The 16,685-nt window shown below is 41.1% G+C and overlaps 1 protein-coding gene across 1 annotated transcript in view; it reads right to left on the bottom strand.

Moving 5' to 3' along the window:
- FAM184A (family with sequence similarity 184 member A) overlaps nt 1-16,685 on the bottom strand; it is a 123,499-nt gene that overhangs the window by 65,294 nt on the left and 41,520 nt on the right. Inside the window, exons 2-4 of the mRNA XM_061427452.1 lie at nt 5,730-6,584; nt 4,643-4,778; nt 2,878-3,059 (exon numbers count right to left, since the gene is read on the bottom strand). Of these exons, the coding sequence (XP_061283436.1) occupies nt 2,878-3,059; nt 4,643-4,778; nt 5,730-6,584 (1,173 nt within the window). The remainder of the gene's footprint in view (nt 1-2,877; nt 3,060-4,642; nt 4,779-5,729; nt 6,585-16,685) is intronic.

Below are 16,685 nucleotides of genomic sequence, written 5' to 3'. Positions count from 1 at the left end.
TCTCATTTAATTCTTACAAGCCCATCAGGAAACAAGAGGTGAGAAAATGTCAAATCTAGATCTGATGTCTAAAGCCTGCATTCGTAATCATGTCCAGCATTCTGAAAGCTGAGAAGCAGCTCACCAGGTGGTGAAGTCAGGGAGCTAGATGGCTATGCAGCTGAGCAGTGTGGCGAGAACACAGGATTCAAGGCTGGGAGTGGAGAGGGAGGGAGGCTCAGAAGCAGGCAGGGTCAAATGATGACCAGACATCTTTTATGCTAAGGACTCTAGACTGTGTTCTGATGGGAATGAGAAATCACTGTGATTTAAGTGACTGATATTTAAAAATTTTTTTTCTTAATTTTTATTCATTGATTTTTAACGTTTGTTGTTTAAGCCACCCAGGCTATGGCATTTTGTGACAGCAGCCCCAGCAAACTAAGATAACTTGTGAAGGGGAAGGAGCAGAAAGGAAACAAGGACAGGAAGAACTCTGGGGAGTACCCGAAATCAGGGAGCAGGAGGAGAACGAGGAGCCAGTGAGGGAGACGTGAGTGACCGGGGGAGGAGGAGAGCCAGGAGGGGTCAGCATCGCAGAGACAAGCACTGGGCCAAGAGTGGTGAGTGCTGCCGAGAAAATGGGTACGGCTTCTGGGTGTGGTGGTGGTGTTCCCACTGATGCCTTAGGATCCAGTTCAATAGAGCAGAGGTGGGGTTGGGGGGATCCAGACAAAAAGCAGGAAATGGATGTATTAGGTGAAGGCTATTCTTTCAACAAATTATGGGATGTTATGGAACAGGAAGGTGAGAAAGTAAAACTTGAAGACAATGAGGTTGAAAGATGTTTGAATTCTCGCTAGGGGCTGCCGCAAAACCCCTCCTTGCTGCTCTGTAAGACTCTTGGAAGACAGACACACCTCCTCTGGGTCACTGATGCCTCCAGGGTGGGCAGAGCCATCCTGCTGTCTGGCCTCTATGGCAGCTGCCATCTACCTGCCTCCTGGCCCAATCTGCGGGTCTCTGGAACTACCCAGGAGGAATACAAGGTCCTCATGTCACAGAAAGCAACATAACATAGAGGTGGAGACATGGGTTTTGGAGTCTCACAGCCCTGGGTTGAGGTTCCAGCTCTGCCACTTAGTCATGTGACCGTGGGAACCATGAGTGCATAATGTCTGTAAGCCTCGGTTTTTCCATCTGTGAAGTGGGAGTGATAAGGTAGAAGCTATGTTACAGGGTTGCTAAAGATGAGATAATATGCCCCCAAATATTTAGTGAATATTCCCAGCCCACTGTAAATATTTTATAGTTGTTAGCAATTATTTTACATCATAAGAGATTATAATTATTCCCAAGGCCCAATAAAGGGGGAAAGCCCTAGGAAGATTCTTGAATGTAAGGCACTGGACGTTCTTTCCTGTCAAAGCCAGAAGGTATAGACAGAGGAAACAGAAATTCCCAGCCTCCTCCTTTCCGGCCTGGGCCAGCCTGGGCCTGATCCCTTCCCTTCCAGCCTCCCCTACAAGGATGGTGGTATGAGGGGCTCAGGGCTCAGGACTGGATCCCTCTTCAGCTCTCCCTGACTTGGGGTGCCCAGAAACCAGAGCCCCTACTTGAATACTTGGATGCAACATTTTAAGGGTCTTTTTAGCACCATCACCCCCAGGGTCTTTTCATTTCGCAGCTCAGACATGAAGTGCCCCTCATCAGAGATCATAGTGTCTCCCTATAGGACTGTACCAGTCAGGGTCCAACCAGAGAAGTGGGGAGGGAGGAAGAAGGGGCCGATCTGGCCTAGATGGATGGTTTGGGGAGCTACCACTGAACAAGTTACTGGAATGGATGAGCTTGTGGAATGAGTTGAGAATGCGAGAGGAACACAGACGGAGGAGGGAAGCTCCCAGACAAGTCTGCAGGGCCAGGAAGACAGGAGGAAAGTGTGAGAGAACCGAAGAGACGCTTGTGAATCAGACACAAGTCAGTACCACAGGAAGACAAGATCCCCCAAGTCCAGCAACCAGTACGTCACTGGAGGCTGAGGCCAAGTCTATGGACTAGTAACAAGAGAAGCCAGTCCGGACCGAGTGAGGAGTGAGTGGGAAGTGAGCAAGGGGCACAGACATTTTTCAATACACCTGGTGGTTGAAAGAAGGAGAAAAAGTGTTTCAAGCTCCCACCTGGTGTTGCAGATACGTGAAAAACTGGAACAAATATTCAAGCAACTACTCTACATATGATTTGTTTAATTTAGAAATTCAGTATGTTGGCATATGTATTTTCAGGGCATGGTTCTTGTCATCCTTTTCAGTTTTACAGACATTTCCTAGGTGTATACACAATATGTTTCATGAATAGAAAAGTAAGTGTGATTAACTGTAATGGGCCTTTCATTTAGGGGCTTCCCAGGTCGTGTGGTGGTAAAAGTACCCACCTGACAATGCAGGAGACATAAGAGACATGGGTTTGATCCCTGGGTCGGGAAGATCCCCTGGAGGAGGGCAAGGCAGCCCACTCCAGTATTCCTGCCTGCAGAATCCCATGGACAGAGGAGCCTAGTGGGCCACAGTCCACAGGGTAGCAAAGAATCAGACACGACTGAAGTGACTTAGCACGCACGGATTCAGTTTCTAGCCTGAAACAGGGTGAAATGTCTTAAGTTTTTTACATTACAAATTGTTATCAAAAATATTTTGAACATATACCCAATATGGGATAATCCACCTTTATACCTTTTCTCAAAATAAAAATGAAAAATTACTATAGTTAAGAAATAGACTGTTACTATGAAACAGAAGTAAACACTCTAAATCAAATTTGAAAAAGAATAAAACTGGATTTTTCTTCTTTTCCTTTCATGGGTGGTGCAAAGGAGAGGGGGTTCCTCCAAGACTCTACCTTCTCCAGTTCCAAAATCTGCTGCTTCTGCTCTTCATCCAGACTCTGAGTTTTGCTTTGCAGAAAAGCTCTTTCTTCTTCAAGCTGAGATAATCTTTCATTGGCCCTTGATTTTTCTGATTCTAGATCTTTAATTGTAACCTCCTGGGTCATTTGAGTTGCTTGAAGCATTCCAATATGACCTAACACCCCAAAAGAAAGCCCCAAATTCAAATCTGTTACCTTGTGGTACAAAATAGTTTATAGTTAATGACACAATGTACTTAATACCTAAGTAAAACAAATGGTCTGCATGTACAAATAGTTCTTTGGTTTCAACAGAAATATTGACCTTGGGAATACTTATTATCCAAGTACTCATTACAATATGTATTACATCACTGATGCTGCTCCCTGCACCCAGGACCATTCCAATCATTTCTGAAGATTTCAAGCTGTTTTAAGTTGAAGTAGAAACAACTCCTCAGGGTGCATATGAAAGTCTTGGGAGTAAAACAAAGTAAGAGAAGAGGCACTGAGTAGCACTGTGGCACTAAAATGAGTAACTTATTCTTTTCCAATCTTTTTTTTCCAAATTCTAACATAAAAAGGAAGAAATTTGCATGCAGCAAATAAAGATGGCAGGCAGCAGTCTGGTTGAAACTAAATTTGTTTTAGACTACAGACCTGATAAAGAAGTAAGGCAGAGTAAGAGACAGATAAGAAGAGCAAGGTTATGAAAAACTGAAATAAATGACAACAGCAAAAAAAAAAGTGGTGGGGCAGGGGGAGGATCTAAGCAGAGCTACAGAGGTGAAAAGTGAACACGAGAAAAATTCTCAAGGAAGTGTTAGAACAGAGGCTCTCAAAGTGCCCTGCACCAACAACACAGGCAGTATCTGGGACCACCCGTCAGAAATGAAGCCCACCCCAGACCTACGCATCAGAAACTCTGGGGCTGGGGCCCAGCACCTGTGGTTGTACAAGCTGTCCAGGTGATTCTCATACACATAAAAGTTCAAAAGTTGCTACTTCAGAGGCAGGGTAATTTGGGATTCAGTGATGAGCCAATCAGATGACATCCTCATGGAACTTGTTCAGAGGCCTCCCTGGGCTTACCAAAATGTCACTTCAGACTGAGATGGGTCACCCTCCTCCTCTGGGCACGTGAGTCACATCAGGTGGGGCAGCCCAGCTTCAGTGTATGCAATGATCCTTATTAATAAACCAAATGAAACGAGGCTGCTATAACGAAATACAGTTTACTAATTTAAGCACTTTAAAATATTTATGTTTTAAAAGGACATGTTTTTAAAGGACTAAGAAGCCTCTTGGAGTGTTTTTCTTTTAGTGAATGCCTTATTGGTGCTAAAACCTATAACTCTTGGGACTTCTCTCAATGTCCAGTGGTTAAGACTTTGTCTTCCAATTCAGGGGGTAGAGGTTTGATCCCTGGTCAGGGAACTATGATCCCACATGCCTCATGGCCAAAAAACCAAAACATACAGTAGAAATTATACTATAAATTCAATAAATTCAAAAATTCAATGAAGACTTAAAAAATAATAAAAACCTATAAATCTTAACTTTTTATAGAAATATATTCCTAAAAGTTATCATTTGCTTCTCTTATGATTAATCAATAACATAACAGAACCCTTTAACATATTTAAAACCTAAATAATTTTAAAATAAGAGAAAATAAAAAAGGCTAGTTTTGTCTTGAATTAACATTTAAGTGCTGGTCTTAGCTGAGGAATACACTAAGAACCGTGGTTGGACATACTAGCTTTGAGGACAAGATCTGAGGCTTGCTGTTGTAAATGTTCTCTGGCTGCTGCCAGCTCACTTTCCACCTCCTTGTGCCTGCTTAATAAGGCCATTTCTCCCTCCTTGGCATCATCAAGCTGTTTTTGAAGAACCTAAGAAAGATCAAATAGCCATTGTCAATATGTAAGAATGATACTAGGCTAAATAATTCATATAAACTTCCAGCAGCAACTATCTCCTATTCAAAAGTCAAACTTAACAATACCTAGAGTTTTCTATCTGTATTAGTGACACATATCTTGTGATCTTCATGTTGGCTATGCAATCCTTTCTAATATATTTAAATGCTGCACAGATATTAAAAACACACCTATGAAATTTTTTATGCCAATAAAACTAAGAGACTTTCCATAGAGACTCTTTGGCTTTTTTTTTTTTTTTCAGAAATTGTTCCATACCCCTATTTAATTCAGGTTTACAAAGCAATGTTAATTTTTTGTTCAGTGTCTGGATATCAAAGAATGTACAGACCATCACTAGTGAAGGGAAAGGAAAAAACACAACTAAAGACCAGTGTTTTAAACTTCCCAAATCACTAGAAAAATATTAATATATTATTTAAATAAAATCCTCCTGTAAACAATCAACAAGGTTTTAAGCTTATCTTTTTGGGCCTTTAATATCTGAAATTGTTATAGGAAATAACAGCTACAGGGTAATAAAGACTGTGTGTGTGAGTCACTCAGTCGTGTCTGACTCTTTGCGACCCCATGGACTGCAGCCCACCAGGCTTCTCTGTCCATGGAATTCTCTGGGCAAGAATACTGGAGCGGATTGACACTCCCTTTTCCAGAGGAACTTCCCAACCCAGGGATCGAACCCTGGTCTCCTGTATCACAGGCAGATTCTTAACTGTTTGAGCTACAGAGAAGTCCTAGTAAAAATAAATAAAGTCCTAATAAAGATTATCCTTCCACTGATTTTCTCACAAAAGTAGGAAAAAATGCCAAATTAAAAAAAAAAAAAGTGGTCTAATCAAAAAGAAAAAGACAAAACTGGGGGGAAAAAAAATCCACGTGTTGAATGTACTATTCTTTACTCACCTGAACATCGTTCTCCGCTGTAACCAGCGCTATTTGAAGCTTTTGGCATTTGTCACGGAGACTTCCAGCTTCATCCTGTACCATCTGTAACTCTGTCTTTAATTTTCCTATGGTTTTTCGCAAAATTGCTTCTTGTCCCTGAAATTCTTTTCTAAGATCTGCTTCCTTTTCTTTGCTAGCCTGGAGGCTTTCTGCTGTAAAAAGCTGTGACCTTTTCAAAGTATCCAGCTCATGTTCATAAAAGGACTGAGCTTTATGCAGCTTGCCTTCATAATCCTCAACGAGCTTCTTGCGCTCGAGCCTGAGCTCCTCCAGGGTCTTATTTAAGGCCTCCACCTCCATCCGGTGCAGCTCCTCTGCTTTCTCCTGCCCCTTGTTGACTGAGGCACTGTGATCCTGCTGGCACTTCAGCAGCTCTTGGATCTCCCGTCTGTGAGCGGTTCTCAAATCTTCCAACGCCAACCGTTTGTCTTTTTCAAACTGTACCTGGAGTTGTCCAAAACTCCGTAATCTTTCCTCAAATTTCCTTCTAATCTCCTCAACCTCTCTAGACATGGTTACTATGCGCTGGACATGCTGGGCTTCTGCACAAAGCTGCATGTCCTCCACTCTGTGCTTATAAGCCTCAAATTCTGTCAAAGCCTGCTGCTTCATTTTTATGTGATCTTCTAAGGATGCTTCTAAAACTTGAATCTTTCTCCTAAGGTCTAACTCCTCGGTTACTCTGCTTTTATACTGCAATATTTTCTCTCTTGTTTCTGCAAGAATTTGTTGGATTTCTTCTTCATGAGCATCCTTGAGGGCTTGAATTGCAGATTCGTGCTCATCATTTTTAGTGTTCAAAGCATATATTACCTGCATGGTTTTGAAGAAAAAGGAAGAAGAATCCAGTAAACCATATTATTTTCTAATTGTTCATTCATTCATTTGGGTCGGTATTTTTTTCTATGTACATAATATTAGCTCTGATAAATATTAAATATTGAAACTTCATGTATAGTTTTTGTACTCACAGATTTACTTGGCAAATTTACTTAGCCCAATCTTAAACTCTGTATTTGAAGACTTTTTAATCAGAATTTTAAAGCATTCAAAATTAAGGATTTATTTTTTCCTAGAAATGAACAGTAAGGATGAAAGTGACAAAGAAGGTTACCTGGTCTATGAGAATGGAGTTTTCCTGTGGCCCCATCCACCTTGGGTAAGCCCACATGGCATGGCTCATAGTTTCATTAAGTTACACAAAGCTGTGATCCACCTGACCATTTTGGTTAGTTTTCTGTGACTGTGGTTTTCATTCTGTCTGCACTCTGATGGATAAGGATAGGGGCTTGTGCAAGCTTCCTGATGGGAGGGCCTGGCTCTGGGGAAAATTGGGTCTTGCTCTGGTGGGCAAGGCCAACCTCAGTAAATCTTTAACCCAATTTTCTGCTGATGGGTGGGGCTTTGTTCCCTCCCAGTAGTTTGACCTCTACCCCTATGACCTCTTCCAAAAGGATTTATACCAGCACATGGAGCCTCCCAGGGTTGCTGCTGTCAGGGTCAAGCCTGGCGGGCTGCAATCCATGGTGTCACAGAGAGTCGGACACGACTGAGTGACTAAGTACAGTGCATGAAGGGACGCTTTAGGTCTTCCCAAAGGTCTCTTTCAACTGCTTAAAGTCTGGTATATTTTAAATGTAGAAACTTCCTTTTCTAATTCCCTATGCTCTGTTTTTAAATCCGATCCTTTTCACTCCTAAGTGGTCTCACAAAATTCAATTAGCACTTTTGTGTTCACCTCTCAAATGCTGTGGTTTTATTCACTGCCTAATTTTCCTTCTGCTTCCAAGCAAGCCAAATTCCTAGAGCCAGAGTGTTCTGAGTACAGGTCTTTCTTTACATTTTCATCCTTGGGTTTTAATGATTCCACTGAGATTTCCTCACCTAATTCCAATGACAACATGTTCCCTTTATAGCAACACTCCCACTCTTTATGTTCCTTGATGTCTTTCGTTACAGCACTGTGGTCCAACAGATACAGCCACAGCTGTTACTTAAGACTTATTAGAAATGTGCCTACTTTTTTATGAAGTAAAAAGACATAAACATAAAAACTATACACTCCAACAATCCAGAAGCTAAATATCAGTGTCCTGGAACTTTGTTCATTTTAATGTGATCTTACTCTGGATTTAGAAATGAAACCCAACACCAAATACGTTTGCAATTATACAGGGGCTTCCCTGGTGGCTCAGATGGTAAAGAATATGCCTGCAATACAGGAGACCCAGGTTCAATCCCTGGGTCGGGAAGATCCCCTGGAGAAGGGAATGGCAACCCACTCCAGTATTCTTGCCTAGAGAATTCCACGGACAGAGGAGCCTGGCGGACTACAGTCCATAGGGTAGCAAAGAGTTAGACACGACTGAGCGACTAACACACATAAGGATAAAATACACACCAAGTTTCAAAGCTTAATACAAAATAAGAATGTAAAATTATGGTGCAGAAGTGGCACTTTTTGTAGAGAACTTGTTTATGCAGCCGGAGGCAACTGAGAGCACCTGGCTCTCCACAGGTCCTGGGAATTGCAGATCCTGCTGCTAAATCTAGGCTGGCACCTGCTAGGCCTGCAGCTACACTGGCAGAAGGAAGAATTCACCCTGGAACTACCCCACTGCAAGGACTTCACTCTCTCTGCACAGGGCTCTGTCTTAGACACCCAGTCCCCTGACCATACTTCACTAGGTCTGCTATATCTGTTTTCTTACAGCATGAATGACATGTAATTATACCAAAGGAAAACAGATTGAGAGATGGCAAGATACCTTCTGTCTGGCCACAACTACCCTTTGTCCTACAAGGACCACAGGAAGCTATGTGCACAGAAGGGAAATAAAAGCTTATTCACAGTATCTCTCTTTTTTTGAATAAACCTAATTCCAAATTCCAAGTTGTGTTCCTAATGAGCTAACACAGATCCCCATGGAAGCCTCCTTTACTTTACACATTTAATCTTAAAGGTAGCCTACAACCAAGAAAGCTGGGTGGTTTCCTATTCCCTTCCCTCAAGGTGATACCTGTCCACCACACAGATACAAGAAAGACTGGAGGGGGCACTATGGGAAAAGACACCAACTGGCCAGAGAGAAGTCCATCTGCCAGAGGGCCTAAATCCGAGCTGGTCTAGGTCACAGGTTGCAGGCCTTCCCAGGGCATGTCTGCATGCATTCCCTCTTCATCTTACTAAGCATGTGGAAGAAAAGAGATCATCCAAAGAGATGCCATTCCCAAAGAAAACAAGTCACACTGTCATCACTATGCTCCAGGAAATGATCTTGAAAAGGACCAGACTAAGGAATATAAGGAATATATAAGGAATCCTATATAACTGGGGATTAAAAGGGAGAGGGCAGCAATATGTGAGCTTCCCCTCGTCAACTATTGAAATACCCTTCTCTTTTTTTTTCTAATTTAATTTCCCTCTGATCTTTGAGAGTCAGCTCAAGTTCTAACCTCTTTTAGTAAGTCTTCCAAGACCACGCACATTCATGAGATTCTATTTTTTTTCTTTATACCCAATGTCACCATTTCCTTACTACCACTCGTTCCTGAAACTTGGTAAATGTTATATGGGTTAGATTTGGGGGTCCCTGACCAGAAGGCTGGACAGTTGGGTAACAATGTTAGAGAGCCCAGAAAGTAGCTGAACATTACAAAAGCTCAGGAACACATAAAAATGTGAATAAAAAGGTGAAATTAAAGAGGATAGAGGTTATGAATTAAAGCATTAAATTAAAACAGAATTTAAGAAAAGTAAACAAAACATCTGATAAGTAATAGGGAAATATTATGGTGAGGCTTTCTATTTCTTCTTATATTCTAATCCAGGGATCAGCAAACTAGAGCCTGAAATCCAGATATGGCTGCTGCTTGTCTTTTGTAAACAAAGTTTTATTGGAGCAAAGCTATGCCCATTCCGTCATGCGTGCCTACAACCACCTTCCCGCTGTAACGGTAGAGTTGAGTAGACGTGGAAAAGACTTTATTACCAACTCTTCTTCTAAACTATACATAGCTATCTTACCAGTCAAAACTGGCAGTCAAAATTTTTTTTTTTAGTGATTTTGCTCTAGCTTTGTTTACTCTCTACTAAACAGTCCAGGCTTTGTACCATACATAGAGAATACCAATTATGTGATTCTGAAAACACACAAAGTAATATAATATCATACTGAAGATACAAGATATATTTGTATCTTCCAGGAAAAGCAATGTTAAAATAAATTTCTAAAAATTCAAAAATGAACAATAAAAAGATGCCAAGTACAATAACAATTAACAGTACCAATAACAGTTGTACTTATGCCAAGTACAATTAGCAGTGCTGTCATAAATAATTTAAAATATACTATTTAATTATATTATTTTTAAATGAGTTAAGTACCTTAACTATACAGAGTGTTTTCCAATTGCTCACTTTTCTACATAATTACAATTACTAGGTAACTATTTATTAGTATGTTTATCTGATTAAATACTAATTCTCAGATAAAGGTAATATAGATGGTTCCATGTTCTTTGAACACATAGAAGATACATGACTTGAAGTAACAGAATGGACTCAAATGGAAATTTTGACCCTAGGTAAAATAATTTCTCCAAGCTTCAAGTTTCTCAGTTAAATGCGGATCATACTTATTCTACAAGTGACGTTGTTATAAGGTCAACTTATCATTGACATTTTAAAATGATGTTATATAAAGCTGTTTTTAAAAAATATAAAGCACTATAAGATATAGAGGCCTCCTTATTAGTTACATCATTTATTTTTCAGAAAGAACGAGACCAATTTTAAAAGAAACTACAGTAAGTGATCATAATCATCCATAAAATTGGCTATCATTTTCCACATAGGAAAAGGAAATTTTCTAATGTCTCTTTTCATAAACTATTTTAAAAGACATTAAGAGCCATTTGCAATTTTCCTGGAACTATGAACATTCATGGAATGGGACAGTACAATCATTTCCACAATTTCATGCAATTTCACAGTTCCATTTTATGCCAATAATGCATAATTTAACTATACATCACATGATGAATAAGCAATTTTGAGTAATTTTTATTTTTTCTATGAAGATTTTCAGATAATCTTGCCTGCAGATAAAATGAGAACAATTCTACATCCTAGTTTTTAAAATGCTACTCCAGCTCAGTAGCTCAGTCATGTCCTACTCTTTGTTACCCCATGGACTGCAGCACGCCAGGCTTCCCTGTCCATCACCAACTCCCGAAGCTTATTCAAACTCACGCCCACTGAGTCCGTGATGCCATCCAACCATCTCATCCTCTTCCTTGTCCCCTTCTCCTCCTGCCTTCAATCTTTCCCAGCATCAAAGTCTTTTCAAATGAGTCAGTTCTTTGCATCAGGTGGCCAGAATATTGGAGTTTCAGCTTCAGCATCAGTTGTTCCAATGAATATTTAGGACTGATTTCCTTTAGGATTGACTGGTTAGATCTCCATGCAGTCCAAGGGACTGTCAAGAGTCTTCTCCAGCACCACAGTTCAAAAGCATCAATTCTTCAGTGCTCAGCTTTCTTTATGGTCCAACTCTCACATCCATAAATGACTACTGGAAAAACCATAGCCTTGACAAGTGGACCTTTGTTGGCAAAGTAATGTCTCTGCTTTTTCATATGCTGTCTAGGTTGGTCATAATTTTTCTTCCAAGGAGCAAGCGTCTTTTAAATTTATGGCTGCAGGCACCATCTGCAGTGATTTTGGAGCCCCCCAAAATAAAGTCTCTCACTGTTTCCCCATCTATTTGCAATGAAGTGATGGGACCAGATGCCATGATCTTAGTTTTCTGAGTGTTGAGTTTTAAACCAACTTTTCATGCTCTTAGGTAAAAATAAATCTCTAGTTAGGTAAAATGATACTTAGGTAAAAAAAATCGCGTCTGAATAGTTCTCACTGTTGACTGCTGTGAATTGAACTGTGTCTCCTCTCCAACCCCACAAAAGCCACGTGGTGAAATCCCTCACTCCCAGTATGATGTTACATGGAGATAACGGGACGTAATGAAATGCAGATGAGGTCATGAGGATGGGGTCCTCACAATGGGACTTACAGCCTTTATAAGAGACACAAGAACACTTGCTTCCTTGCTCTGAGTCTGCTACATGAGGACACAGCAAGAAGGTCTACGGTACTTTGTTATGGTTGATGGAGCAAATACATTGGCAATATAAACATGTTCTCATTAACAGCTAACTCATTAGTAATAAAGTATGCTCACTGGAAAGTATATTACCTTAAAATATTTTAAGTGAACCTCAATTGCTGCACATTATACAACAGGTTTAACACTGCTAAGGTGAGGGAATCGCTGAATAAAGGATGATACATTCACACAATGTAATACCAGGAAAGCACGGAAGAGCACATCTCATTTAGGAGGATATTTCAAAGAAAAAGCTTTGCGTATAAGGCAAATGCACCTGTTACTATATACAGTTAGAGCCAATTTTATACAGAGAAAACAATGAGTGTGCATGTGTGCAGATACATATTTCAACTATTTTTAATATTTTTAAAGATTTATTTATGGATTTGTTTATTTTTGGCCATGCTGGGTCTTCGCTGCTGTGTGGTGCTTTCTGTAGCTGCTGAGAGCAGGGGTGGGCGGGCTACTTGCTAGCTGCAGTTCTCAGGTTTCTCATTGCGGGTGGCTTCTCCTGTTGCAGAGTACAGGTTCTAGGGCGTGGGGGCTTCAGCAGTTGTGGCTCAGGGGCTTAGCTGCTCAGTGGCACGTGGGATCATCCAGAAACAAGGATCAAACCCATGTCTCCTGCATTGGCAGGCAGAGCTTCAACCACTGGGCCACCAGGGAATCCCCAGATACATATTTAAAAGTGTACCACAGCTTTCTTACATAAGAAATGTAAGATATACGTATATACAATGGAATATTACTCAGCCATTAAAAAGAATACATTTGAATCAGTTCTAATGAGGTGGGAGAAACTGGAGCCTATTATACAGAGTGAAGTAAGTCAGAAAGAAAAACACCAATACAGTATACTAATGCATATATATGGAATTTAGAAAGACGGTAACAATAACCCTGTATGCAAGACAGCAAAAGAGATATATAGAACTGTCTTTTGGACTCTGTGGGAGAAGGTGAGGGTGGGATGATCTGAGAGAGTACCACTGAAACATATATATTATCATATGTGAAATAGATCGCCAGTCCAGACTTGATGCATGAGACAGGGTGTTCAGGGCTCGTGCCCTGAGATGACCCTGAGGGATGGGATGGGGAGGGAGGGGGAAGGGGGAGTCAGGATGGGGAACATATGCACACCCATGGCGGATTCATGTCAATGTATGGCAAAAACCACCACAATATTATAAAGTAATTAGCCTTCAATTAAAATAAATTAATTTAAAATAAAATAAAATGTTAAAAAAAATTTTTTTTTAAATGTGTAAGTAAATTAACCAAATTTTAACTGAGGATATTAAGTATGACTAAACCTTCTGTAATGAATGTATTTTACTATGATAATCAGAAAACAAACCATTTAAAAAGATTAACACTAACAGTGCTAAAAGGATGAATCAATACTCGAAATGCCTTAGCTGCAGATAAACATAACACTGAAAACGAAAACAGAAAATTAAAGGAACATTAATTACGAACAGATACCCTTCAAATTTCCTTAAAAATTACTAACATAAAACTGATTTATAAAAATTATCCTTAAACTTTTCCAAGAATATTGAACACGCATCCTTACTGCAATACTTATAAAAAAACAAATAAACAGATATTTTGAAGAAAATGTAAAAAACTCAATTACCTAAAGTTTAACGGCTCATTAGCAAATCTTTAATGGTCAATTCCTACTTTGTTCATTCTTCCCTTCAACAAAAAGTTACTGCACACCTGCTACACGCCAAGACCTGTAACTGGCACAGAAAGCATAGCAGTGAACTGGATTCGTATGTGCAGTGTCTACTCTTGCAGCTTCGTGGAGACTGACCTTAAAGAAATATTAACCCAGTGAGTCAAAGTGAAGTTTTGTTAAGTGTTACAAAGGAGGAGAAATAAAAAATGGGTCTTTGCTGGGGTGCTAGTCAGTTCAGTTCAGTCCAGTCACTCAGTCGTGTCCGACTCTTTGCGACCCCATGCATCACAGCACGCCAGGCCTCCCTGTCCATCACCAACTCCCGGAGTTCACCCAGACTCAGGTCCATCGAGTCAGTGATGCCAGCCAGCCATCTCATCCTCTGTCATCCCCTTCTCCTCCTGCCCCCAATCCCTTCCAGCATCAGAGTCTTTTCCAATGAGTCAACTCTTCGCATGAGGTGGCCAAAGTACTGGAGTTTCAGCTTTAGCATCATTCCTTCCAAAGAAATCCCAGGGCTGATCTCCTTCAGAATGGACTGGTTGGATCTCCTTGCACTCCAAGGGACTCTCAAGAGTCTTCTTCAACACCACACACCACAGTTCAAAATCATCAATTCTTCAGCACTCAGCCTTATTCACAGTCCAACTCACATCCATACATGACCACTGGAAAAACCATAGCCTTGACTAGACGAACCTTTGTTGGCAAAGTAATGTCTCTGCTTTTGAATATGCTATCTAGGTTGGTCATAACTTTCCTTCCAAGGAGTAAGCGTCTTTTAATTTCATGGCTGCTGTCACCATCTGCAGTGATTTTGGAGCCCCCAAAAATAAAGTCTGACACTGTTTCCACCGTTTCCCCATCTATTTCCCATGAAGTGATGGGACCGGATGCGATGATCTTTGTTTTCTGAATGTTGAGCTTTAAGCCAACTTTTTCACTCTCCTCTTTCACTCTCATCAAGAGGCTTTTTAGTTCCTCTTCACTTTCTGCCATAAGGGTGGTGTCATCTGCATATCTGAGGTTATTGGTATTTCTCCTGGCAATCTTGATTCCAGCTTGTAAGAGAGGGTGGTAATGTATGAGTTTCCCCTTATTCTGAGTAAAACGCTTACTTTATATTAATCAGAATCTTTAAAAAAATTTTTTATTGATGTACAGTTTATTACAATGTTGTATTAATTTCTGCTGTATAGCAAAGTGATTCAGTTATACACACACACACTTAAGTGTATGTGTGTGTATTCTTTTTCATATTCTTTTCCATTACAGTTTATCACAGGACATTTAACCAGAATCTTAGTCAAAATGTTAAGAACATTTTTACCAGAATGTGTTTTAGTCTAAATGTTAAGGGGAGAGCTATAGCAATAGAAGGGTCACGAAGAGTCGGACACGACTGAGCGCCTCACACACACACAGAGAGATACAGTAACAGGGTGAAGGAACCTAAAGTGACAGACACATCGATGGGCTGGCACAGGACTCCACGAAGACAACGACACGCTCTGGCCCTAGGAAGGTTAGACACTGTCCATACTGCAGAGACACTCAGAGTTGCTGAGCTGGACAAGATCCAGGGGGAGAAACTACTGAGAAAGAATGAAGGGGACCAAGGCCTGGGTCTTGGGTGGGGTTCAGAGGAGGCTGAGGACACGCAGACAGAGGCAACCTGCTGAGAGAGACGGGCTAGAGTGGAAGCCGGGCATCACAGTTCTAGGTGCAAGGGAAGGGCAGGGGATCTGGTCAAAGCCTGCAAAAAAATCAAGAAAATGAAGACTTGAAGCCCCTGCATTCAGAATGCGTATCTCAGAAATAATCTTTGAGCCAGCACATTCAGCAGAGCGGTAAGGGTGGAGCAAGTGGACAAGTGGAGAAAGTGGATGAGTGGACAGTGAGTGAATGGAGGCAATTTAGCTGGAGAGCGAAAAAAATAAAAACCTCCAAGAAACAGTTGATAAAAAAAAAAGAAATACAGAGGGACAACTAGAATGATGGATTTGGAGGGAGCAGAGTCCAGTCAAGGGAGAGGTTCTTTTTTGTTTTTTAAAGAAGAACTGAAAATGTAACCTAGGGAAGGGCTAATTACTGCATGAAAGTCATGGAGAAAGTTTGAGGCAAGGATTTCCTGACACGGGTGGAGAGACTGGCATTGACTGAAAAATAGGGAAGATGTCCTTCCAAGAGAGCAAGGGTCAAGACTGGGATTTGAGCTGGAATGGGAAGATGGGCAACTCCTGTCTGATGGTTGCATACTCCTCTGTAATAGACAGATGAGATCCTGTTTCTAGAATGCAGAAGCCATCAGCAGCTTTTCTCCACTGACCATAAATGATGCTCCTAACGTTGGTGAGCAGCTCATTCCATCTTCCCAGTATGTCTGCCTCAGGACAAACTCAACCTCACAAGGACCATGAGCAGACCCTGTCATCACTGCTTCTCCAGGTAATGTTTTTCTTTTTTCTTGCTTATTCAGAAATTCTGGGTATTTGTGCACTTTCCTTTTCTGATCAATGCCAGAGACAGACAGACCAATAGATGGAGAGAGAGGAGGGGAGAAAGAGACAGAGAGAGCAAGAGAAAGGGAGGGAGCTCACCCTCAGAGTATATAAGCACTACATGAGGCACAAGAGAACTTACAAAGTGAAAAGGAGAAATCTCAGACGCTCCTTTCTGAGAAAAGCTGCTGATGGTGTCTGCACTCTAGGAACAGGTTCTCATCTGCTACTGCTGCTGCTGCTAACTCACTTCAGTCGTGTCCGACTCTGTGTGACCCCACAGACAGCAGCCCACCAGGCTTCCCCGTCCCTGGGATTCTCCAGGCAAGAACACTGGAGTGGGTTGCCATTTCCTTCTCCAATGCATGAAAGTGAAAAGTGGAAGGGAAGTCGCTCAGTCGTGTCTGACTCTTTGCGACCCCATGGATTGCAGCCCACCAGGCTCCTCCATCCATGGGATTTTCCAGGCAAGAGTACTGGAGTGGGGTGCCATCGTTCTCACCTAAATTTTTTTAAATGTCTGATACAATTAACCTATGACAAAGAATATATA

This window comes from Bos javanicus, chromosome 9, assembly GCF_032452875.1.
Source record: "Bos javanicus breed banteng chromosome 9, ARS-OSU_banteng_1.0, whole genome shotgun sequence".
NCBI classification, from domain to species: Eukaryota; Metazoa; Chordata; class Mammalia; order Artiodactyla; family Bovidae; genus Bos; species Bos javanicus.
The sequence above is the reverse complement of the archived record's forward strand: the minus strand, read 5'-3'. Positions and strand labels throughout refer to the sequence as shown.